Source organism: Lepisosteus platostomus, chromosome 3 (genome assembly GCF_059453375.1).
Source record: "Lepisosteus platostomus isolate fLepPlt1 chromosome 3, fLepPlt1.hap1, whole genome shotgun sequence".
Classification (NCBI taxonomy): Eukaryota; Metazoa; Chordata; class Actinopteri; order Semionotiformes; family Lepisosteidae; genus Lepisosteus; species Lepisosteus platostomus.
This window is the reverse complement of record NC_142613.1, coordinates 49,446,538-49,473,144: the sequence shown is the minus strand read 5'-3', so window position 1 is coordinate 49,473,144 and position 26,607 is coordinate 49,446,538. Positions and strand designations below refer to the sequence as shown.

The 26,607-nt window shown below is 37.2% G+C and overlaps 2 protein-coding genes across 8 annotated transcripts in view; one reads left to right on the top strand and one right to left on the bottom strand.

The window, feature by feature from the left end:
* Positions 1-14,134, bottom strand: part of ube3d (ubiquitin protein ligase E3D) — a 42,147-nt gene extending 28,013 nt beyond the window's left edge. Inside the window, exons 1-5 of one of the 5 annotated variants that reach the window (XM_088625903.1) lie at positions 13,958-14,105; positions 11,185-11,266; positions 4,154-4,353; positions 2,216-2,306; positions 1,349-1,568 (exon numbers count right to left, since the gene is read on the bottom strand). In XM_088625903.1, the coding sequence (XP_088482029.1) occupies positions 1,349-1,568; positions 2,216-2,306; positions 4,154-4,181 (339 nt within the window). In that variant the 5' untranslated portion in view covers positions 4,182-4,353; positions 11,185-11,266; positions 13,958-14,105. Of the gene's footprint in view, positions 1-1,348; positions 1,569-2,215; positions 2,307-4,153; positions 4,354-11,184; positions 11,267-11,900; positions 13,549-13,949 lie in introns of those variants that run through there. The other 4 variants (XM_088625900.1, XM_088625898.1, XM_088625901.1 and 1 more) reach the window with 4 other exon arrangements.
* Positions 14,135-17,452: 3,318 nt separating this feature from the next.
* dop1a (DOP1 leucine zipper like protein A) overlaps positions 17,453-26,607 on the top strand; it is a 36,725-nt gene continuing 27,570 nt past the window's right edge. For 2 of the 3 annotated variants that reach the window (XM_088625905.1, XM_088625904.1), the window contains exons 1-7: positions 17,453-17,788; positions 20,428-20,618; positions 21,508-21,689; positions 22,346-22,516; positions 23,628-23,817; positions 24,882-24,980; positions 25,366-25,465. In XM_088625905.1, the coding sequence (XP_088482031.1) occupies positions 20,481-20,618; positions 21,508-21,689; positions 22,346-22,516; positions 23,628-23,817; positions 24,882-24,980; positions 25,366-25,465 (880 nt within the window). In that variant the 5' untranslated portion in view covers positions 17,453-17,788; positions 20,428-20,480. The remainder of the gene's footprint in view (positions 17,789-20,427; positions 20,619-21,507; positions 21,690-22,345; positions 22,517-23,627; positions 23,818-24,881; positions 24,981-25,365; positions 25,466-26,607) is intronic. The other variant, XM_088625906.1, reaches the window with a different exon arrangement.

Below are 26,607 nucleotides of genomic sequence, written 5' to 3'. Positions count from 1 at the left end.
AATTAAAAAAACTAAATATTTTAAATATCTTCTTCTAGAACATTTACTTGAACTTTTTCTTTAAAAAAATTAAAGAAATAATATGTTAAAATCATTTAAATCATGCAAACTGTTTTATATGAGTCTTTTATCCATTTAGTTGGGGAATGCAGACTTTCCATTGCTAAGCACGACTCAAACCAGAAAAGGGTCAAATCTTTTTCTGTAAATTCACAAATACAACTCTATAACGTAAATGAAGCTTAAATGCAAGAAATTAAACACAATTAAAATGAAATATGAATAACATATGCAAAAAAAAAACCTATGCAGAAAAAGCTTTGCAATGAGAGTATTTAGCAATTAAATATCTCCTTTGTAGCCAGGAAAGGATCAGATTAATGAGGTGTTCTTACTTTAAAACAGGCTGCACAAAAGTATTGCCAAAATGGATTATGAGGCCAAGGGTTCAAACTGTATTGGTTGAAACCCATGACATAATCTACGGTCAGATGAAAGTTTAATGAGTGCAGCTGTACGCTGTAGAGACAGCGTGGTCATTAATCTGCTTTCCAGGTTGCATTGCATTCCTTCAAACTCACAGTCTTTTAAACTCCGTTTATAGATCTGCAGTATAGATCAGGGATGCAAGCTATCAGATTTCAGGTCATTTACAATGATTGTGCCAGGCTGAAACAATGAGCTTCTGCAATATAAGCAAAGGATTAAGAGCAAAATATGCTTTAATCCTCAGCAGAGCATAATGCTTTCATTACTGCAGAAAACACGAAAACGCTAATTCTTCCATATCTGGCAGTAGGACAACAAGGAAAATGTGTTATCCACAATCTTGAAAAGGGAAGACTGTCTCCATGCTTTTCAATCACATCTAGAATGAGTGTGCATTACTGAACAACATTATTTTGTTGATTGCTAGTGCATATTTATTTTTAGTAAACTGATGCTTGACCTTCAACAGTAGGAAAACTGCATCATTTTGAACAAACACATTGTATAATTCACTCTCTATCCTATACACATACTGTGACTTGTTTCAGATTGACCTCCACATAGCTACCAACTGCTTTCAACCAACACTTCTTTAAAAAAAACTTGCTATGTTGCCTGGGAGCATATAATTTTAGCAAGATAATATAAGCAATCTTTTATCTTCAACAAAGTATTTTTACAAAAGATACCCGCTATAACTGTGTGTAACAAAATAGTGTCAAAGCATCTGAAAAAAAAATGTTGCATATTCAATTTTCATCTAAGTGTATTATGCATAATGCAATGTGCAGACGTAACTACAAAAAGACTCCACAGATAACAACTGCACTGATTGGGTCACTTGAAAATGAATAATTACTTGGCTTTGGCTGACGTCACTTTCCAGTGTTTCTGGCTCCTGAGTTACTGTCCCATTGTTATCCCTCTCCCAGCTCAGCAGAATAAAGGTGTCACCAAGCAAACAGTCCTCCTTCCTCGGCAGCAGCTTCTTCTTGGCGAAGGGATCAGGGTGGCAACACCAGTCGTCCACCAGTGCATTCCAGTTTCCATTGGGCAGGGGAAGCACTCTGTTGAACACCCTGCAATCAAACCAGTCTCCCTCCTCAGTCACAGTGTCTTACTACTACTAGCAGATCTATCTACTAACAGTCAACTATTTACTAACAGATCTAATCTATTTTAATGGCCATAAGCAATATGCTAAGCAATATTTATATACTACATATGTACACATATGTTGCATTTGCCAATTTTGTGATAGACAATTTTCATATTAAAATGTGTTTTATTTCCCCACGTTGAAAACAAAAAGCACGCAAAGGGACAGTGACAACGATTTCAAATCTCACTCACTGAAAACATACTCTTGGAATGGGTTAAAAAGAAAATAAAAAAAATATTTGAAAGTTATAAATCCTATGGAAGTTTTAAAGGCTTGTTTGTCTTCTGTGCCTTTCCGACCATCAGTGTAAACATAATTGTATTACAAGACTGACAATTTTATTCTTTAATTTATTTTATGTAAAAATGCTGCCAGCCCTCCTTGCTTCATGCTGTTTAGTGCAAGACAAAACAGATGCTGTCTTACCTCTGAAAGAAAAGCAGATAGCTAAACACATTTGTCTTAACACTGGGACATTTCAACTGCATTGTTTGCAAAGAGTTCAATTAAACTTCAGTGACTTTCCCTTCAAGTGCTTGTAAATAAATCAACCTCTGCCCTTACCTCTCCATTAGGACTTGCTCCCCACAGGACTGGCAGGCAAGACAATAACTCTTCTGAGCTTTCAAACTTTCAATCAAACTTGGAGGTGCTTCTAAACACATTAAAAAAACAAATGAACATTTTTTGTTAACCTTGTACTTGGCAAACCTATGAAATACAACAGAGCAGAAAACATCCTGAGCTATAAATGACAAGCAATCTGTGCGAAATTGGATTTGTCTGGCAAGCATTTTCCTGCTGTCCTTGTACAGTTTTTTTTTATTTTCTCCCATAAACCTAACATACCCTGCAAGTAAAAGAAAAAGCCTAAATAGTTACTGAATATCTTCTTTGCATGAAATGCTGGGGATTATGAGGGGCAATGTTTTTATAATAACTGTTCACATCAATATGTATCCACCTAACACACACACTGGCATTTATATCTTATCCTGAGACTAAAGTAAATATTGTTAGCTCCAGTCTAAAAGATACTAGAGACTGCCAGCAGCCATGTCACCCTGCAATTCAAACCTGGCAACACACTGAACCTCAGTAGGTGTGAGCCTGGTCAGGACCTGGATGAGAGACCTCCTGGGAAAGCTAAGGTTCATGCTGGAAAAGTTGTTAGTGGGGCCAGTAGGGGGTGTTCAACCTGTGGTCTAATGTGGATCCTTTTTGCCCCAGTATAGTGATGGGCACACTATTCTGTAAAAAGGTGCTGTCCTTCTGATGATATGTAAAACCGAGGTCCTGCCTCTCTGTAGTAATTAAAAATCCCAGGGCGTTTCTCAAAAAGAGTAGGGGTGTAACCCTGGCGTCCTGGCCAAATTTCCCATTGGCCTTCACCAATTATGGCTTCCTAATAATCCCCCTCTGTGAATTGGCTTCATCACTCTGTTCTCCTCCCCACTGATAGCTGATGTGTGGTGAGTGTTCTGGCGCACTATGGCTGCCGGTGCATCATCCAGGTGGGGCTGCACACAGGTGGTGGTGGAGGGGAGTCCACATTACCTGTAAAGTGCTTCGAGTGGAGTGTCCAGAAAAGCACTACATAAGTATAAGCAATTATTATTATTGTTGTTTTTTCTGGTTGCTTTTTCAAATGATAAATAATTAACTAGGAGTAATATCTGACTCTGAATAGAGGCCTTCATAATCATTGAAATTTGAAAGAAAATTAAATTTCCCTCCAACACAAGATAAATAAGAGTTTATTATTGAATAACATACACAATATACAATGGTGTTGTATAGTTACAGCTTATCTCCTTCATCTAATGGATTTATGCAAATAACAAATACAAAAGCACAGCTTTAATTTTATTTTTCCGTTTCTGTGTTGTTAATGTTGTCATCAATTCTTCCATCATAATAAAATAGTGCCTTAACATTTCACCTGAGATTTGAATTAACTTGTTTTAAAGGCTTTCACTTACCACTAGTGCAGCACAAAATCTGAAGATATTCACATTTTTGTAAACTGCAGCAACTGCAGAACCAAATAGTGACCATGACCTGAGCACATCCATTTTACAACGCAAACATAGCTTTGGGAATGTTTCGATAAGTATATGCCCTGTGATATTTTGCTATCTTTATATTGTTACGTCTTGCTTTCTCTGTTATCCTGGGCAGATCATCATTGTAAATGAGAATCTGTTCTCAATTGCCATATATAATTAAAACAAGGACTCTCCTGGTTAATTTCTTCTTTATATTAAATGGATGCTGGCAACCAAATCTTAAACCTTGAGCTAGGTTTAAGAGTATAAACTCATTTTTATAACAGAGAAATCATGCTGGCTCCACAATATTGTAGCCCTGTATAATAGGTTTTGGACATTTAATCAATGGAATAGAAACATTCTTGTTCCTTTTCAATAGACCCCAGACAAGCAAGGCCCTAGCCCCGTACATCGGATATTATCCTCCTCTTTCACACCTGATACTCCGTACCTGTGTCCTGATCAGCATGCAGCTGCATCCTTATGTGAAGCCCATCTCCTGCTGCACTTGGCACTTCCCTGCAGGAATCCTGGATGATGGTGACCCCTGCTGGCAGCTGCAGATCCACCAAGCATCCAGGTGTCTTTATTTCTAGAGACGACGGCCCACACAACAGTTGTACCTCTGACAGGTCTTTGGCAAGGTCTTTGCTGCAATGTTACAGAAAACCGTGATTAACAGGCGGTTTAAGTTCGTATACACATAGCTCTTATGACAGATTTCACAAATCTCTACCCGCAGTGGCTCGGTAGTACCGCAAGTCAGTCAGTTTAGTGTTCCTTCTGACAGGTTTCTGTGATGCAGCTGTGGCTTTGTACTTCATCAAAGTCTCTAGAGTTAAGCGATAAGCGAACCCTTACAGGAATATATATTAAGATTCAGGGGAAGCCTCGAGCAAGTGCATTACTGCACAACAAATGTTACTTTCAAAACAATATTTCATTTTTCTCACCTTAAATAAAGCAAAATTTACACAGATGGCTTCATATACAAGAATTGTCTAATACCAAGCCTACCTATGATCACAATACAGTACCAAAGAGCATTGAGCCATCCAGGAAAATATACCATACTTGTATTTATTTCAGGATTATTTCATCAGAAGCCCTGAGTGGGTAATTTTGCTCCCTCATTTTTTTATGAATCCTTAAATCATAGGAGTTTACCTGTGAAAAAATGGTGGCATGTTATTTGACATGCTCCAAAGTGGCAGGAAAATGTAGTATTAAAACAGAACTACATTTTGACACTACAGACAAAATCTGCTGTGGAAAGAATGTACTGTATCAGTGGTGTGTAGTGATAGACTGTAGGAACCCAGCAAGGACATTAATGGATTGTCTGGCTTAAATTCTATACAATAATAAGAAAGTTGTTATTGTTACATTACATTAAAAATCCAATAAAATGCAGATATTGAGATATGAAATTGAGATATAAAAGCCACTATTACCAGAGAAAGAACACTAAAATGCTTTTGAAGTGCACCACAGATTCAAGATAAACATTACATTTATTCTATGAGCTTTGACTGTCACACATTTCAATCACCTGTAAATAACTTTCTAAAATTTAAAAATCACACTGCATTAGTTATTGGTGCATTTATGTCAGATTTCCTTACATAAAACATCGAAGCCTAGTTTGTTCAACATTTGCTTGCACTTGGAGAGCAGAAGATGCTCCTATGCTAAATCCACTAAGCAGAAATGTCTAAGTTACACAACAGGTAAAGGCATTGACTCCAAGTACTGCATGAACGCTACAATACAGGCACCATACGTTCCAGTCTAGGTTACGTTAGTAGTCTGCTGTGACAAGGAGTCATCTCCATTTACCACATGTGCAATGCCCACTAAATGTATTTATACCCCTGAAGAAGCAGTAACAATAAATATCAAATAATAGAAAACTTGACAGATTGGAGAATGTTTCTTGCTTGAAAAATTCTAAAAATGTAATACAGTAATCTGTACATGAGACAAGATGTTTGGGATGTAGCTATAAATCCAAAAGACCAGTTGGAAAACACACTGGTATTTTCAGAACACAAACTGCAGAAACCCACCATTCAAAGTTGCCAGCAAGAATGTGGCTTTTATAGCTTTTGCAAATGAAGTCACCTCTTATAAGAGCCAACCACAAAATATCTTGCCAGACATCATTTCAAAAGACAACTGAAACAACTAAACATTTTTGTGGAGAGTGTATTATCCATCAGAAGGTCCTGGAGTCCTAGTCAAGACAGTGGAAACCATAGACTCCCAAGAGGTACCAGGACATTTGTCCCTAAATACCAGTTCTTTATGTCTGGTTTGCTGTTTATCCCACACTGAAGCTGAATATCTTGCATGTATAAACATAATTATCCTGAAATATTATCCAATACACGGACTGCACTGTCTGTTGTTACAACAATTCCATGTAGATCAAAGCTCTTTAAATGTGTTCAAAATACTGTAGTGGAATGAGATTACAACAACAATAGCATGTAGATGTCTAAAGATGTCTGTGAATTGGCTTCATTTCTCCGCTCTCCTCCCCACCGATAGCTGATGTGTGGTGAGCGTTCTGGCGCACTATGGCTGCCGTCGCATCATCCAGGTGGATGCTACACATTGGTGGTGGTGGAGGGGAGTCCCCACTACCTGTAAAGCGCTTTGAGTGGAGTGTCCAGCGCTATATAAATGTAAGCAATTATTATTATTATTATTATTATTATTATTAAAGCTGTAAAGCTGGTTTTTACATTCTTCATATGTGCAGTGTAGTTTTCATTGTGTTACAAATATCACAACCACAGCTTACCTTCTGTGGTTTTTCCCATATACACGCTCCACCATCACCAAATGATTCAGAACAAAGATTCAGTCAAATAAAATACAGCCATTTGTAAATATCTAATGATTATCATCCATATTGATTGTTACACTGCAGTCAGGTTCCCCAGTGACATATAACCATACATAGGGGTCTGGGCAAATGAGCATTTGATGATTGTAATCTAGCTGGTTAAGGTTCTTTTAACAAGCAACTACAGTAATGGACATACACAGAGTGCCCATGCGGTAAACTAAGATTTTTAAAAGGCTTTTAAAAAACTTCCTCATAAAAACATTCTTGCTGCTTCATACACACCACAAATTCTTGGATCACTTAGCTACTGGCATCCAAACAATCTAAATGGGCCAAATGACCTCCTCTCATTTGTAATCTGTCTTACGTTCTCTGGATCTCCCAGTGATGACCTATTGCTTTTGCATCCAAACTTTTTTTGGTGTGCGGAAGCTACTGTATCATTCATGAGGTGCTCTTGGTCATAAAACAGTGTTGACAGGATCATAGCTGCTTTCTTTTAATTAGTGGAAATGCTACAGTTCAGTGAGAATGATTATATAGGTTATTGTCCTGCTTACTATCTTGCCTGTAGCAATCTTGACTCATAAGCTTGTAATTTGCTCTCTTTCAATTAGCCCTGTTGTCACTGTGCTGTAGTTAAAACCAGAAACCAGATTTCCCCCATCCTGTATGTGCAACAATTATCTTTGCAAGTGAAAACTCACAATCATTGATTTTTGACACCTCTTGTTATACTTTTATACTCACAAGCATTACTAAGCATGGGTTAGTAATTATGTTAATAATTGATTCTACACTGCTGGACTTAATCTAATGAGAAACAAAAAAATATCTTGCGTTTTTTTTCCAAAATGGTCATGGAAATAAAAACAAGAGAACAAACATTTAAAATAGGTTAGAATATGTTGTAAGTTACACATAAAGAATGTGGAAAATTCCTCAATTGTTCTATATAGGCAACATAATGAAGTAACTAGGGGGAGATGAGCTTGAGGCAAAGTTAAGAGTTTAAAATCTGCAAACACCTCTCAGGAACGAGCCCACATTTCCCTCTGCTCTCAGTGAGGCGGACTGCTGATTTATTTTCACAATCTCACCACTCCAGTGCTTCACACTGTGCCAAAGGGCAGGACTGAAGGAGGCCAGGGCCCCCACTGCATTCTGACTGTCAAGGCCAGGCTGTAATTGGCCATTCATAGCTTAATGAAGTGGAATGTCCTTTTCTTTACAAACAATTATTTTAGTTCATGCCTGTGTTTGCTGTTTTAATAAGCGGCTTTATAACAGTTTCCATGAGGAGCTGGAGAATTTAAAAGCTCTGTGTTTTAAGACACTCGCAGAATGAATACATGAGACTGTTTTTGTTTTTAATAGGACAATTGTAAAAAAAAAACATCTAAGTTCATAGTGAGGTTTCAATTGACATTAAATACATCAGAACATTTTTCATTAACATACGAACATTGATACCAAAATATGAGGATCGGGCTCAAATCTGTAGAGATGTAGGGAAAAGTTGTAGCCTTTTCCCAGATTTAAGATCATGTACAATGATTTATTGGGGATCAGGAGAAGTGTACCCAGTATTGGTCCTACATAACAATATCAGGAGTTAATATTCAGTTTCATCATCCACTTTCTAACCTGTTCTTCTAGTTCAGGGTTACTGGGGAGCTGGAGCATATCCCAGCAATCAACTGGTACAAGGCAGAGTACACCCTGCACTGGACGCCAGTCCATCACAGGACAGACACATAGACACAGATACGTGCACACTCTTCCCTGAAGCCCATTTTCCCAGAAGCTAATTGACAGTATGTTTTTGGACTGTGAGAGGAATCCGGAGCACCCAGAGGAAACCCACATGATCCAGGGGAGAACATGCAAACTCCACACAGATAGAAACCCAAGTGTGGAACTGAACCCTAGTCCCAGCACTGTGAGACAGCAATGCTAACCACTGCATCACCATGGCACCCTCAGGTACATCAGTGTAATGAAAATCTTTAGAGTTGTATCATTAATGACTGGGCATTAATCATTCTATTTAAATAATAGACAATGTATTCTTGCATCCATGAAATATTTCTGGCGGAATTTTTTTTAACATATTTGGATAAAGTGAATGAAAATGAGGGAACTCATTTTGCAAATCCTTTGGTTATGACAGCCATTGCACATCAAATGTTCTTGTAAAGTGCGTGCAGAACTTTCAGAAAATGACCTTCACACCGGGAAGAGTCAGGTGTTTTGGAGCTAGTGTTTTGTCTAAACTGTATAGCTGCACTTGATTATTTCAAATTGCCTTTGCTGCTGGTGGCAACTATGTTCTTTGAAGCATAAAAGATCTAGAGCTACACGGAAGATCCTAAGCCCTATGCAATTATTTCCTTTGTACAAAGTAATATGTCTCTTACCACTTTCAAGACAGGCCTGCCCCCAGAAAAACACATCTCATCTTTATCTCCTCATCTCAGACCCTACGGGACATTGCAACGGGGACTATGACAGGGCACTGGCAGAGCAATGCTGTGAGAGTAAGAGAGGGAGCGGCCACACACAATTAACAAGACGTGGTGAAACCAGGGATCGGGACATTACCACAGGGCACATGGCAGGCAACAAAGAGACGCAAGCAACAACAGATGTTTACTCAATAATTCATTGAGAAAAACAACTGTTAATTGAAGACTTTCCTACAAAGAACCACTGTTTACAGATCCAGTGAAAGGTACCTGTAATCAGCTTAGCAGCAGCTGCCATTTGCAATTGGAGACTTGAAGGTAGAGTAAGGGGGGGAAAAAGTAAAGGCTGGAGCAAGATGAAGGTAACCAGAAAACTGAAACCTCTAGTAAAGAAAAATAACTGCACAACTAAGGGTCCTGGGTCATTTTGAAGATTTAGAACAGACATACATCTTTGTGTATTGTTGAGGACAAGGTGAAACACTAAGCCTAGTGAAACATACTGTACAGTATACAATAGTTAAAAGGGAATACAAAACGTCCAAGATACCATACAATTCAATTCAAGGTACCAAAAAAAAACACTGCCACAATTTTCAGCAAACTATATGAATTACTGTCAAACTGTATTAGCCATTACTTCATATTGGTAGAGAAAATCACTGCTAAAACCCAATACAAATATTCCACACTCAATGTGAATGGAAAGGTACAGCACTGACACAGTTTACAGTCACAGGTTCAGCACTGGTACACATGTACAGTTTAAGTAATTCTTAAACGTCCAAGTAATTCTTAGACTGCAAGACATTTGTATTCAGGGTAATTAATGTTTCTGGTTTGAGAACTGTTTGAGAGAAAAAACAGGGAATACAGGATCGCACAAACAAGCTATAATTATAAGATGTGAAACACTGAGCAAGAAGTGATCCATGAAGAAGTATTCAAAGTCTATAATGACAGAATTGTCATCTTCTAAGCAACTATACAATGCACTAGAATAAACTGTTAGAATATTGCAAGCAAATACGGTCATTAGGAAAAAATATAACTGGAATCAGTCCGTAGAAGAGAGACCAGATACAATCCTGAGCTTAAAGAAATACCCTACACTGAAAAGCAAAAGAATATTTAATATCTTTTGTCATAAATACAGAAGACTACAATGTGATCTAACTCAAGTATGTAAAATTCTCACAGGTAGCGAGAAAGCCAACCCATTTAACTCAGGATAAAAAAAGAACCATGACTCATAGGACACGAGTGAAAACTACAAAAAAGCTCATTTAAAATTGAGAATAGAAGGCACATTCTCAATATAAAAGTCGGGAGTAAGCTACCCAGCCATGCTGTCAAAGCTAATACCTTGACTTTTTTTTAAAAAAGGTTGCCTGGATGAGATCCTCAGATTAGCTACTGGGCGAGATCGGCCTTAATTCAGATAAACTTTCTACAATTTTTAATTCATCCTAGCAGTGTGTCATGAAGCAAATAGTTTGCCCAGGGCATTCCCTATGCACTGATTCAAGGCAACATGAGGCAAAGGCACTGAGGTATTATTCTCAAGAGGAGTACTTGCACCACTCCTTCTTATTCACAGACTAACAAGTTGGAAAAACATAACCAGCAGACCCTAAAGACCTCTGTGAAAGACACAAGTGGAGAGCAAGAGCAACATCTGCAGAAACTTCTCGTTATTTACACTATTGAAGGCATTCCAAGAACACACAGGGATCTCATCCTTTGATGTGATTAAGGCAGGAGTGAGACAGCTCTGTGATATGCTGGATACTGAAGGTACAGAAGGTGTAAAGTACATCAGAACACAAACGGCTTCCAAGCTGCAAGGGCCTTTAACATCATCTTTGGATCAGCACCCCTTACAAACGTTAGGAAGGAAATCCTCCATGTGCTTGCAAGAGTAAAAGAAGACCGATGTTATTACTGATCCAAGACGATGATACACAACTATCCAACTGCAGGAGAGGGTGGATGGTGCTATACACATAACAATGTTAGGCCACAGCAACAGCCACTGGAAGCCAAAGAGCTTATGGCATGCTGGACCACATTCAAATTACTCCCTTTATCACATCAGTTCAGCACTGGCTGTTTTTCAGCTCGACTGGTTTTAGGATGAATATCAAAAATACACACCTGCCACTTTTCAAATAATGCGGTCCTTTACAGTATCAGCTCAGATCATTATCTCAGGCTCTCGGGAATGTTTTGGCTAGGACTAGGAAAACAGGACTCACAATTAATGGAAAGATCATATGTTGGAAACATCTGAAGAGTAATACTTAGGTTACAGCTTTGACATCAACATTCCACTAGCACAGGGTCCACAAGGTTAATAACATTGGGGAATGCCTTCAAGCAGCCAGGAGAAACTCCTTTCTTGATTTGATAAATACCATTCATTCTAGTATCTACAAACTCTGAAGCAGCAGCAATGCTTGTTTGAACACTAGCAGCTGAGAATTAACGAGTGCAACTGAAGAACCTGATTAGATGTGATCCTGTGCTACACAACATGACTTCACTCAGCCCTTCGGTATCTACTGTACATGGACATGCCATGCGGATCTGGGGTACTGTCTGTGTGGAGTTGGTATGTTCCGTGGGTTTCCACCAGGTGCTCCAGTTTCCCCTCAGAATCCACAGACGTACTGGTAGGGTTAAATGTTTTTTGGGAAAACTGGCCCTAGGTATAAGTGAGTGCAGTTATGTCTGCCCTGAAATGGACTGGTGCTCCATCCAGGGTGTTCCTCACCTTGAAAGCATTGCATGCCAAGCTCCAGGACACCCGTGACCCTGAACTGGATGAAGCTGTTAAGGAAATGGATGGATAGAATGATAAATAAACCCACCTGGTTTCCAAAAAGTATAGGTGTCCCCAGCAGTACCACCGACATCAATGGATCCGGGGGATGAAAAGGAGAAAGAAATTATACTCTTTTAAGAAGTGATGATTTAGTGAGGCTCTAAATATTAAGATACATACACATGCATATTTTTAAAACATGCAAAGAAACCAGATAAACATTAAATGCGTTCCAGAAAAAAAATCTCACACTGCCATCTGGTGGCAAAGAAAGGATCTGGACTCTTTACCTATATTATCCTGAGATGGCAACTTTAATTACTAACCAAACAATAAATGATATTTTAGAACAGAGAAAATTATTGTTTATTTATGTTGTATCTGAGTGTTTTTATAAATGAATTATGTATATGTAATTTTTGTCTTTCATAAATTTGTTTAACAGTTTCAGTTGGTCCATCAAGCTCATTTGGTTGCTAGTAGGTAATTGAAGGTTATTCACAGATTTCTACAGGAAATCATTAGTGCTTCTCAAAAAAATACATTTCCATATACGTGTTATGTATTCAAGAAAACATGGGATTTACAATGTGTATATCTAAAAATACCCATCATGTTTGTGTTCCTGCTGCACGGTAAACACTTGTGGTTCACAGGATGGGTCCATTCTGAGTTTCGCTTTGTTCCATGTAATCAAATAACTTACTATATTTGTTTCATCACAAAAAAGACTTTGTGTGAATGCCCTCTTTGTCTTTTGACCCGCTTCCTTAAGCGCCTTGCAAGAAAATCATTATTATCAACAGGTTGAACTACAACAGAGGTTCTAACATTGCTTTCAAGTGCCATTTAGTATCATAAGGACTCAGGAGCATCATAATGTTTTCAGTGTTTCTGAGTTTTTCAGTGTAACTCTTCAAACACCTAATTCTAAATGCAAAAAAATTACTTAAATTTCTTAAAGTTGATTTCTTATTTATTCACTTCATAATTCTTCTTTTCTAATTTTTATGCTTATCTCATCCACTTTCACATCAGAGATAATAAGCACCACCACAAAAAGTATAAAAAGACATTCATATTTTCACACACAATGTCTTACCATACAAATCACAGCAATGGTTCCATTTCATTAATAGGAGCAAGACATGGACTATATGGACTAGTTGTAACATCATATACACCTTTTGTGAGACATGTCAGCAATTCCATCAAGTGGAGATTTACAGTGATGGTCATAAGAGTTGTGACAAATTCAAAATTCATGAATAAGCAGTTTAAAGCCTTTTATATTTACATTTACACAACATTGCCAGACAGTTTGATATATAGTTTTCACATAATAGGGATTTGTAAGGACAAGCATATCATTGAAAAAGTCTCATCACACTTAAAATGTCACGCCTGCTCTTTTAACAGATGGATCTAAGATGTGAATGAAGTTCTAACTTTGGAAACAAAAGTGAACATAAACATTTTCATAACTGTAACAATTATTTAACATGTCCTTCTTGTTTTCAACATTAAATTGGGGGTGTACCAGACTGACTTGTCATTTTAACCACAAATTCTGTCCAAAAACTTTTATGTTGAGATACTTCTAGGTTATGAAGTTTCAGGATCTAGCAATTGTAGCCCCAATTTCTAAAAATAAATCTCACACTGATATTTTGCTTCGTTTCTGTTTGTCTCGGAACTGACGATCCATGCATTCAAACACAAACTAGCCAAACTAGCCTTCTGCAAACAAACGAATTAACTTGTCATTAACTTGTTTCATTATTTACTTGTTTAAAAAGTTTATCAATTGTGAAAGGATGCTAAATATAATCGTGAGTTTATTATCTGTTCTTATCTGAACTCTTATTTTCTTTTCATTTCTGATATTGCAAGTGTAAAGGTAACTAAAAATAGGCTGTATTCATTATATTTGAATCAAGTTAAAATCCCCGAATATTAAAGAAAATCGAAACAACAAATGTAAAGTAATAGCTATATCTGAAAACACGAGATGTAATACTTCAAACTGGAACCTAATTTATTACTTTCAATACAGCATGTAGCACACTAATAAAATATTGAAAAATTGATTAACCTTAATACCAAAAGTCCGCTTTGCAGTCGTGTTCTCAACTCCAAAAAGAATCCACTCTGATTTTCGGTTTTATCCATTATTTATTTTGTTTTAATATAATGGTTTTTAAACAATCACAGTCTACCACAATCTTCACTTCACCACACGTTTGGAATCATCAACAAACCCCTCATGAATCCGGAAGAAAATTGCCGCAAGGGTCAGAGGTTATGAAAGCCTAGAGCAAGCGGTAAAGAATTGTACAGCGACATCTGCGGTGAGTGTCTGTAACTGCTTCTCATGGCAGCAAACTGAAAAAAATCGATTTTGCTTCTTTATTGTAATTAAAATCTTTTTAAAGGAGAGGGAAAATAAAGTAAATTAATTCGAAGATATATATATAATAAAAACACCACCTTTAAAATAACTTTATATACAATTTAAATCTTATATACACAGAATTGACTGATTAAGAGTATAATTAAATATGGAGCAGGGTTCTCAAGCTCGATTCCTGTGTCAAGTTACACTGTTATATCATTGTCTTATATGTCCATTCATCAATTTTCTAACCTCTTCATCCCTTTCGGTGTCACGGTAGCCCGCAGCTATACTAGCAAGAAATGGACGCAGTCGATCATGGGTCACACAAAGACATGCACACACTCACATCACACACCAATTTTCATAGAAGCCAATATACCTACTAATACGATCATGGAGAGGAAGTATTAACAGTGAATTAGTTAATTGCACCACCATTAACTATACATATTTACAGTTGTGAGAAAACTGAATTATATTGTTTTCTGCATGAATGGCTCCTAAAATGTGATCTGATCTTAGTCTAAGTCAGGTTGTTTGTTAAATAAGACTGTATTTATTATCCTGACTTAGACTAAGATCAGATCACATTTTAGGAGCCATTCATGCAGATAACATTTTACATTGCCATATGTTTATTGAACAAATGGTTTAAACAATGTATAGTAACTAGTGGAACCTTCTTTATTGGCAATAACCTCAACCAAAAGCTTTCTATAGCTGCTGATCAGGCCTGTGCAGCACTTAGGAGGTATTTTTGGCCCATTCCTCTATACAACACTGTTTTAGTTCATGTTTATTTTTGGGATGTCTTGCTTGAACGGCCTGCTTCAGATCACACCACAGCATTTAAATGGGATTGAGGTCAGGACTACAATTTGGCCATTCTAAAATACAGAATTTCTTCTGTTTGAGCCACTCTGTGGTTGATTATCTCCTGTGTTTTGGATCATTGTCATGTTGCATGACCCAACTTCTTTTGAGTTTTAGATCACAGACAGACACCCTGACATCCTGCTGTAGAATTTCCTGATACAACTTGGAATTCATTGGTCCCTCAATGATTGCAAGCTGTCCAGGCCCTGAGGCTGCAAAGCAGCCCCTCACCCTTATACTCTCTCCACCCTGCTTCACAGTTGGGATGAGGTTTTGGTATTGATATGCAGTGTTTAGTTTTCACCAAACATAATACTGTGTACATTTACCAAAAAGAAAAACTTTTGTCTCATCTGTCCACAGAACATTGTTACAGTAGTGTTGTGGAACATCCAGGTGGTCTTCAGCAAACTTGAGAGGGGCAGCAATGTTTTTTTTTGGAGAGCAGTGGTTTCCTCCATAATAACCTCCCATGAACACCACTCTTGTTCAGTAATTTCTTATGGTACACTCATGAACACAGAAATTATCAAGTGCAAGAGATGCCTGTAGATCCTTAGCCGTCACCCTAGGGTTCTTTGTCACATGAAGATTGTATGGCGTGCCCTTGCACTGATCTTTGTAGGACTCCCAATCCTGGTGAGAGTACCAACAGTGCTGAATTTCTTCCATTTGTAAACTATCTGCCCGACTGTGGACTGATGGAGGCCCAAGTCTTTAGAAATCCTTTTGTAACCCTTTCCAATCTTATGAGTTTTAACAACCCTTCTTCTGAGGTCCTCTGAAATCTCTTTTGATCTGGCCATATTGCACTTTAACAGAATTCTGTAATGAAAAGCAAGTAACCCCTTGTGTGATTTTTTTATACGGCAGGGCAAGTCAGACCCACAACTGAAGCAATTGGAACACCTGATTCATTGATTGGAATACCTGACTTCAATTACCCTCTTTTCAAGATGTCATTATCCTAGAGGTTCACATACTTTTTCCATCAATAGCCTTGATTGTTTAAACCATTTGTTCAATAAAGATATGACAATGTAAAATGTTGTGTGTGACACCGTTAGAAGGCTCCACAGCTGAAACGTTGTGTTTTCCTTCTCTTCAGAATTGGAATAAAACTTTACTTGTTCCTTTGCATACTGACTATAGTTTCTAATCTAAATATAAACTTGTTAACAGACTAAAATAACCAAAATATTTCAAATGTATTTGCAGATCATATATTATGATGAGACTGCCAGCTTTCCTGTAAAGATACAGTAAATATTCGTTATTTAAGCTGCTTCACTTTACCACCAGATGGCATCCGGCTCACGCCACCTGCTGGACGATCATGAAAGCAGCGGTTTCGATTTACGAAAAAGGTCAAACTAATAGAAACTAAAAGTGGAAAATTAAAAACAAAAGTTCTGGATGTGTGCGTCACATATAAATATTAATTAATTAACTGCTTGGTTGTAATATTTCTAAATAGTCTCGGGTGTGTTTTAGGTAAATGCAAGTTCAATTAACTAATATAAAACCTATAAATCCCGACTAAGAAACTAATAAGAGTAACTGATCAGGTTGTCTTTTCGAAAGACATAAAGACACTGGGCCCCGCAGTGTATGATACGGATACCATATTACATTATTTGAAAAACACGAATTCATTGCAATTTAGACTTTTATCAAGTGCTTTCAAGCAGTGTGAGAGAGTACAAGATCCCTTCAACTCTGAGTCTCCGAGGTTGGCAGACTCACCAACTGGAGAGGAGAGGGGGGACCAACTACTTCTCGTCATGCAGCACACAGCTAGTATACTATGTACAGTGTACATTTGGTGGAATATCATGTGAAGCATGATTTTCCATCTTGTATTTAAGTCCTAGCTTTTGTGATAGTGTTGCACTTCAGGAATGAAACGAAGTATCACTCTCTTTTAAATGAGGTTCACGCGGTTGGTTTAAAACGCAGCCTCGCTCGCGCCGATTGCTGGCCGTTAAGTAAATATGCAGTCGATCCACACATATTATTACCACCACCACCACCAATAATAATAATAATAATAATAATAATAATAATAATAATAATAATAATAATAATAATTGAACAGGTACATTAAATTACTTAAATTTACAGTGATCCATTTATCACCATCGCTTTATTTAACTAGACCACTTATGATAATAATTTAACAGGGAAGTCGCTATCAGTCTTCTTGTTACTTTGACAAACGCTGAGTGTTACAAGTTCACAACTACAGTACTCGGATCGGTCGCGATCGGTGCGGAACCTTTCAGCAGGGGTGCGCGCAGAGTCGGGAGCCGTGAGTGCGGACCACGAGCCGCAGTGCTGTCTGGGAGCTGTCAGCTGGACTTGGGCTTTGTGTGTCATAGTCATAGATCTGCAGTCGGGGCAGAGAGGAAATCAGGGATGAGCTGCCCGGGCGTCCTGTGGCATGTTTACGACATTCTGCTGACCCGGAATGATGTAGGATACCCACACGTTTTACTGGATTACGTAGTTTCTTTTCTGCTCTAGTACCAGCGTTTTTCCGAGTGACAAGGGCCCTATATTTCTTGAATTGCTGTTATTCAGTGTTAAGTCCCTGCCCTAGCGTAGACAACCTTGTTTTTCTTTCATATATTTATTGGGTGGTTCATAACCTACAGACGGTAAGCACACTTTATATCGGCAATACATATTTAAATGTCGCTTTTTTTGTACATCTTTTTAACTGAAACTGATTGTATGAGAGCACGACTTTTTTTAGACAAGATTGCTTCATGGTGAAGATGCTGTGACATGACAGTTACAGATCTATTATGATGAAAAGATCCCTAAAATAAAGGCGACATCCATTTTTCTTGCGATCTGTAACTAAAATGTGTTAGTATATAAATCCAGCTGTTTCCGTTTTTAACACAAACACGTTTTCCTTTTAGCTATGGATGCCTTAATACAGAAAAGAGCATTCTTATTCATCTATAATAATCATATATTGACCATTTTGTGTCGCAGGCCGAATCGAAATACGAGTACCGTGCTTCTAGTTTATTGTCATCGACATCTGGTGATACAAATGCAGGAGTAAAAGCAAAGACTTCCTTCAAGTGCCGGAATCATTGAGTGGCTCTGTTACAGTGCTTTAGAATATTATGCTCAAAGCTTTGGTCCTGGAAAGAAGAATAGTAGGAATTCTTTTTCTTCGACATATATATATATAGTTATGCATTTGGGCATATATTTCATTTTAAAATATTTTTTTTCTTGCGAAGTAGGATGCCCTTTGAATATGTATCACTGTTTGAACTGCAGTACTTTTACCACTACTGCTATTTCCACAGCTCTGTATGATACGCTTTTTCATGTGCTGTCATCCTCAATTCCTTTAAGGAAACATTGTTACCTGGACAGCTACATGGCAGCGACTTCTTTGGCTTATGTACCAATGGGCAAATCAGTCATTCTGAAAACTGAAACATGATTCATTGAACTCTGCAGTCTTTTGTCATTTATTGAAAAGCGGCCCAAGACTTGTTGTACACCACAAATGCTGACGATAGGATTTGGAAAAATGCACCAATCTAAGTGCATAGGAAGTGATACTAATTTCAGTTCTCGGTGCTTTGGAGGAAAGTACTGATGTTTTGTTTTCAACGGTAGGAACTGTAATGATATACGTTCAAACATCCCTGAGTTAATAGTGTTAAGTTAACACGTTCTTGTACAGGTGATTAGTCCCTTTGAACATTAGGAATGTTCAAAGACAGAAGTTAAGGAGCCCACAGTTATATGATGTATTGCCCCAAACAATAAGCAGCACATGAGAATGGAGACAAATAGGATTCACATGCACATACATGAAGCAAATGTAGATTGTGACTTGAATAGTGAAATTGTATTGGTTCTTGATATTTTTCAAGCTTGAAAATATATTTTCTATGTTTTTGCCAGCCTTGTTGCAAACTGTTGGCATCCTTGCATATAAGTATGATTTAATCTTTTAGCTGACATCTACCATTTCTCTAGCATGAGCATGGCAGAACTCAAAGTGTCACACACTTAAACACGTTTGCAGATTCTACAAGAGTGCTGATTTAATCTTATCAATGTTTTCAGACATTTATGTATTTCATAAAAGGGACTTCAGTGTTAATTACATATTCATTCAGTGCTGAAGTGCAGCATTCTGCTTTACTAATTGATATAAAGAACTGATATAATACTTTATTATTATCATATTACATACCTATTTTTAGAAAACACTCTGTGAAACTAGCTAAATGTTCATTGGAACCCTTAAAATATTACACATGGTATTTATCACTTTTTTTATCCAAGCAAAAATGGCTAAAACATTTTTCAGGTATATTTAAGCAAGGTTATTGGATTTCATTTTATATTCAATAATCTCTTTAGATTTTAAGCAGAATTGTGGCAATACACTGTAAATGCAGCTCCCTCCACATGTGTTCAAGTCTTGAAAGACACAGAAACAAAAACATATATTAGATTTATGGATTGGATGTGTTCTGCTGGAGAAATTCAAAAAGTGTCATGCTGTAATCCTAATAGATTTGTAAAGCGCATTCTTTACAATGGCTTTTCAGTGGAAAAGTCACAAATAACTGAATTCCAGAAAACACAAAGGTCAGTATTTATTCGTGCCCTAGAAGTTTTTTGTAGAAGACATTTTGTCCTCCCTTGGCAGCGATTACGCTGCAACATGTAGTTCATGACTCCCCATATCTTATCAAGGGCTGCAGTATTTGTAGATGTACAACAACCTCAAAACATATTAGACACCCTGTCATATTTCACAAGGGGCATGAGGTCTGTCTCAACATGGCTTCATCATTTGTATGCCAAACATAAAGCTTATGAGCATGTTTAAATAGATTAGTTTTGTGATGTGTGGATTTGCTTTACAATTTTTGGAGATCTTTATGTTCAGCCATAAAAGTGTTCATTTTGACCATTCATGTTTTGAATAAATATATTTACAGGAATACTTAGAGGTGTGAATACATTTGACCCCTATTTTTATTTTGGAATTCAGTTAATTATGATTGTTTGCATATTTCTATTACATTTCGTAATTTTCATTTTGAACAAGACACATTATCCTTTCCGTAACTCATTCTGCATTTTAATGTTATTGTTTTTGTTTCATTGGATGTATATAATAATTCTGCAGGCTACTGTGCTTGCTTCCTTTTTTGTTTCAAAAACGTTAATGACTCAAAAATGGCAGTTAAAACCCATGTGCATATTTTGATGGGGTTTCCATTTAATTTGTGTCTATTTTTAGGTGATGATTTTGCATGAGCCAGGGGCTGGTCAGTAGCAGTATTCTACAGGAGGATGAATGCAGAGGAATCGGAGTTGCTAAGTGACTCCAAGTACAGGAACTATGTAGCCGCCGTGGACAAAGCCCTTAAAAGCTTTGAGTATTCAAGCGAATGGGCAGATCTGATATCTGCGCTGGGGAAGCTTAATAAGGTAATCACACCATTTGTCCACTAAAATCCCTTTAATACAGTCAGTAGAGTGGAGCTGGTTTGGCAGGTGTTTTCTTGTTCTGTGCTACAGATTAACCCCTTCAGATTATAATATCTTTGAAAACGAGTAAGCTGCTTAAATGTGGATGAGTGAGAAGTGGGGTTTTTGTTGATTGTGTAAGGACTGCCTCCATTTTACAGGCATTATGTTGGGATGCCTTAATAATTAAATGACATTTTTTGTGGCGTGGCTTAACACTCATTCACAGTTCTAAATTGAGGTTCCATCAATAGGTCCCATCTCGCTTATTAACATATAACTTGTAGAATAAGAGTTTTATTGTTGAGCATACACCCTATGCCAACAAACCAATTTTGCTTTCTTATTCTTATTCCCTTTAGGAGCTTTTGGTTCAGGAAGCTTAAACCACTACCATGAGAGGCAGCCTGTCACTAAGAAAAGGCTGTTGTCCTATAATTAGACCACAAATGAATACTTTTTGTAAATTATAAAATTATTGAGGAACTATGCTGATGTTCTTTCCCCTTAAGGAAACACTAGGACTTAAACTGCAGTACGTTTGGCACTAATTTTTATTTACTTTCTCCAGTGTATGTTGCACTTTGACATTGCTTTCCCCATTGCTTTGACATTGAATAATTTGATATGAAAAGTGAAGTGAGTTATAAGGGAATACTTTATACAAAGCACACTATTGATTATTAGTGAATGTATTCATATTATGTAATATTATGTAATTTACAATTACATAATATTATGTAATTTAGCTGTTTTCTGAAAGAATCAGCAAAGACTTAAGTATTTTTGCTGAATAATCTTGTAGATCCTTGTAGCAGCACAAGATGTTTAATTTTCTTTTCTTTGTCAGGTTTTGCAGAACAATGCTAAGTACCAGGTTGTGCCCAAAAAACTAACAATTGGGAAACGCCTTGCACAATGCCTTCACCCAGCACTGCCCAGTGGAGTCCATCGCAAAGCCCTGGAGACCTACGAAATTATCTTCAAGATTATTGGGCCGAAAAGGCTGGCCAAAGACCTCTTCTTATATAGGTGCGTGCCCCTATACACAGTGGATATAAAAAGTCTACGCACCGTTATTCAAATTGCAGGTTTTTGTGAAGTAAAGCCAGAAATCAAGATAAATCATGTCAGACATTTTTCCATCTTTAATGTGACCTTGCAACCAGCAAAATTAAAGAGATAAACAAATAGATAATTATTAGGAAAAATAATTGAAATTAAAAATATCCACTGTATGTAGTGAAATAAGACAATATTGCAACTCACAAGTTTCTCACTCAAAGTGAAGCATTAATTACTGAAGAAGAATATTTATGATATCAAGTGACTAGCAATATGTGATGTTTTGGTTTTTCATACAGTCAAGCAATTTACATTCTTTTTGTATGTTTCTTTTCTTCACTTATAATGTTGGCATAGGTTTTACAGAACTTTTTCATTGTTTGGGGGGATTTTTGCATGATCTTTCTGTTGATGGTTTAGACTTGATAACTGGTGACAGTCTTGATTCTGATGCATAATCAGAATATTCAGCGTTGTTAAGTTTTCAAGTACAAATAGGTTGTTATTGGGATTGATTAAAAGACAATATAGTAACATGTTTATTGCTTCAGTTGAAGAAAGGAGAACACCCATGAAAAAAATACCATTTTATATATATATATTGACTTCTTTCATTTTGTCAGCTCTGGACTGTTCCCTCTTCTTACCAATGCGGCCATGTCTGTCAAGCCTGCTCTCCTTGGCCTTTATGAGACCTACTATCTGCCACTGGGCAAAACTCTCAAACCAGGACTGCAGGGGCTGCTGACTGGAGTGCTGCCAGGATTGGAGGAAGGGTCAGAGTACTACGACAGGTAAAGACGTATTTTGCACAAGCGAGAACTTTTACATAGCAATATATGTTGTCTTAATATTAATTCCACAGTTTCTATGTTTAAGTGCAACCTTGTGTGCGATATACCAATGTTTTAAACTGCCCTTTTAAAAAGATCTCAGGACACCTGTTTCCTATCTCATAGACGTGGTGTTTTTTTGTTCTAGGGCGTTTTATTAGTGGTTATGCTAAGAAAGAATTCTTATCATGTTCTGGCAGGGTGTCCCTAGTGGTTAGTGCATATAACTACAACCTCGTGTTATAGTGGCAGACGGGCACAGAGCTAAAGAAAACTAGCAGTGCACACTTCTATTCAACCTGGCAATCATTACATTAACAGACGGTACCGAGCATGATTAAACAAGGCGGGCTTATCCCTTTTACAATCTGAAAAAAAGACAGCTCAGGTATCAAACAAATCATCCATGTCTAATGTCCACTCAGTGAAAAGCATGTGTACATCATGAAATTATAGATTTAAAAGAGCTCTACAATAGTGACCCATTAGAAATAAATGTTCAGAAATTTAATGGATGGGGTCACAGACACGTCCAAACACACTTCTTTTTCAAGTAAAGTGGCATCTTAAAATTGCCTGCATTTGGCATTCTTCATTGCTGAACTGGTTACAGTATGTTATGCCATACCTAATCTCTATCCTACACTAACCAGAATATTAGCAAAATCAAAACCTTGAGGGGGGAAGTTCTGGCTGATTGACCTTGAATTTTATTTTATTTTTTACCATTACCTTAAAACACTTAATCGATATGTTTGATGATGGTAAAAGATTAGATTTCAACCGGGCTTCAATGAACTTGTGTCTCCGGTGTATTGTATAGACTTCATTACGTTTTGGGCTTCGTCTCTCTTTGGTTTTCATGTGTGATCTTCTTTGGTGCTGTGTTTCCTTTGAAAATAACAATGGGGGAATGTGGTGAGTTTAAATGGCGCGGTGCAGACAGAACTCTCAGCTGGAACACAGGGCAGGCTGCAGTGTGCTGTCACGCGGGCTGTGGGCGCGCGTTTGGAATTTTTAACAGAAGTTTTGACGGTGCCCAGGTTCACGCGGTTCACTCTCTGTCTGCCAGAACGAACACCTTGCTGGAGAAGGTTGCCGCAGCCGTGGAGCAGTCGGCCTTCTACAGCGCGCTGTGGGGCAGCATCCTGACCAGCCCCGCGGTCCGGCTGCCAGGCATCACATTCGTGCTTTTACATCTCAACCGCAAGCTGTCCATGGAAGACCAACTTTATATCATCGGCAGCGACATTGAGCTCATGGTAAAGAGGTTGTTTTTTTTCCCCTGAAAATATGTGTGTTCGCTTCATGGTCACGGGAGTGATTTAATTTCATGTGAGGGGCCTTTCCCATTCCCAGCTGCTTCGGGATCAGTTCTGTTTTACACCCTTGGCCATTGGTACAGTGGATTTTGAAGAAGGAAATATGGTGAGGGCCAGGGTTCAACGTTTCAGTTTAGAGAGAAGAAAATATTCTGTAGTTGCTAATTAAAGGATATTCGCCTTTCAGCCATTCATTGAAGCCCTGGAATGTATTTGGTTTCTCTCCTCTGTAAAGATTTCAGAGCAGCAAAGTGTTTTTGTAACACTGTGACCACATTGTTACACAGTTTCCTCACTCAATGAGGTTTAACTAGTGCATTGTACAATTTCTGTTTAATATTACATTCCTGTATTTTGAATTATGTTATTTTAACTGTACAGTATATCATAACATTCTTCTTACATTTTTTTATTGCTTCCCGAACATTGTCTTGATTCTAGATACAGAAAATAATATGCCAACATAAACACCTTCTTCAAACTTAACGTTTCCTATCTCATAATCCATGTGAAGGTGTTTTTTTACCTTCATGTGGTACTTTGTGCTTCCCTACATTACATGTCATCTGCCAGGTGTTTGCTCAGTCTAAAATTTAATTTAAGTACTTTTGATTTTTCTTTGCAACGTCTACTGTGTTTCCTTATATTCCTAATTTGGTATCATATGTAAGCCTAACCTATCAACTATACCAGAATCTAGATCAGTGATCTGATGTCAAGCAGTCATCCTAATACAAATCCCTGTAGTACTGCACTTATTATTTCACCCCAATATTAGCATTCACTCTCTATACAGTATGTACTCTTTGTTTAATAAATGTATCAGTTTTCCTTGACTTTGAAAGCCTTCCACCTGCACTGCAGATAGCTGTCACTAGAAAAGTTTTAGTTAATACTAGTCTGTTCTTGGGACTACCACACAGTAATCAAACTGGCAGTCACAATAGCAGTGTGTTGTCTCTTTGGAAGGGCACCTATGCTTAGCCTTCTTCTGTTATTTACAGGTTGAAGCCGTGAGCACCTCTGTTCAAGATTCAAGTGTGCTTGTACAGAGGAGCACCTTGGACCTCATACTGTTCTGTTTCCCATTCCACATGAGTCAGGTAACAGCTTGCAATTACAGTCATTGAAAGGAGTCTTTTGCTGTATTTTATTAGAAGATGTTGCAAAGGTGTTTCTTTATTTGTGTACTGTTTCAGCCCATGAGACTGTGGACATATGTTGTATGTGCGGGTATCGTCTCCGAAGAAAAACATCCAGCTTTTAATACCACTGTTTTTGTGTGTTTACTGTACATTCAAATCAAGGTTAAAAAAATAATGCTGAAACATGTATCTCCTCATTCTTTGACAGAAATTGCGCAGCATGACCAGAGACTATATTAAATGTCAAAGAACATATCATTATTTTCTCGTCATTTTAGTTCAGAATTGTACACTAACATTCTTCTTAGTTTTGTTTTACTTTGCTTTTTTTTTGGGGTACCAGGCGACTCGTCCAGACATGATCCGGATCTTGTCAGCAGCTCTACACGTTGTTCTGCGCAGAGACATGTCCCTGAACCGCAGGCTATATGCATGGCTCCTTGGTAAGTTTTGGTGATACTAACAGGACTTTATTTCCTGTACTGCAAATCCTTGAGAAAACACACCTCCTGTTTTTCTTTATCAATTATTCTGAGAAAAAAAGCCAAACTCTGGATAAGAAACTATGCTGCAGAATATCACCCTATACCACTTGAGCAACTTAACTTCAGGTGATTAATGTCACTGTTGTTCAGTATATATGAATACAATGCTGTTCCAAAGGGTGTTTCCAGTAAATGATGGGAATGTAGTATATATAAAATATTATTTATAGTATTGATGATAATACAATATACCATTTACCATAGAATATATCCAAGGCTTGACTTTTAGAAAATTAAATAGTGTCATTTTTTTTTAAATTTTTGCATTTGATTTGTAGGCTTTCTTATCATAGTAATCTCACACAACTTTTTCTTAGCAAAATATGTCCTCATAATAAAATAACAACAAGAAATGTCAGAAATGACATTGCATAACAATTGTTGTAAACACCTAACTGTAATTAGTAAATAGATTTGTTTTCAAAATGTTTTCTTTCCCAAATGATATGAAACATTTTTCTTACTAAGCCCGAGCATAACAATTCATCAAAAGAGATACATTATCAGCAGAGAATCAGAATAAAACTTTTCACATATTTAATACGTATCATTCTTGCTGATTATCTGTTTATAATACTTTTACTTATTACTTAATAAGTAATACCTATTACTTTTGGTAATGTTATTACACTATTTATGACAGTATACTTTGAAATAAGTACCTTTTTTAAATAAAAATTATTATTTTTATACTGAGTACTGAAAGAAATTCATACGGTAAGTATTGTCAGTAAACTGATCTTAATTGAGGTACGGGTACAATTTTTTTCTTGTTAAGAAAAAAAACTAATTAAAGAAGTAATAAACTAATTAATCAGTGCAAAGTGCTCCCTTCCCACAATTACAAAACTCCAACAAGAAGGAGAATACATGTACTGTATGCAGCCCATATACAACAGAAATTATTTCCTTATATTCGTTTCTTGACCACACCTGATCAGAGACTAAAATATCTGCTTAGGCATTCAAAGATTTTAGGAAGCCAAGAACTGCATTTAAGATAGAAAAGTTATACTGTTGTCATGCAACATTTTTTTCCT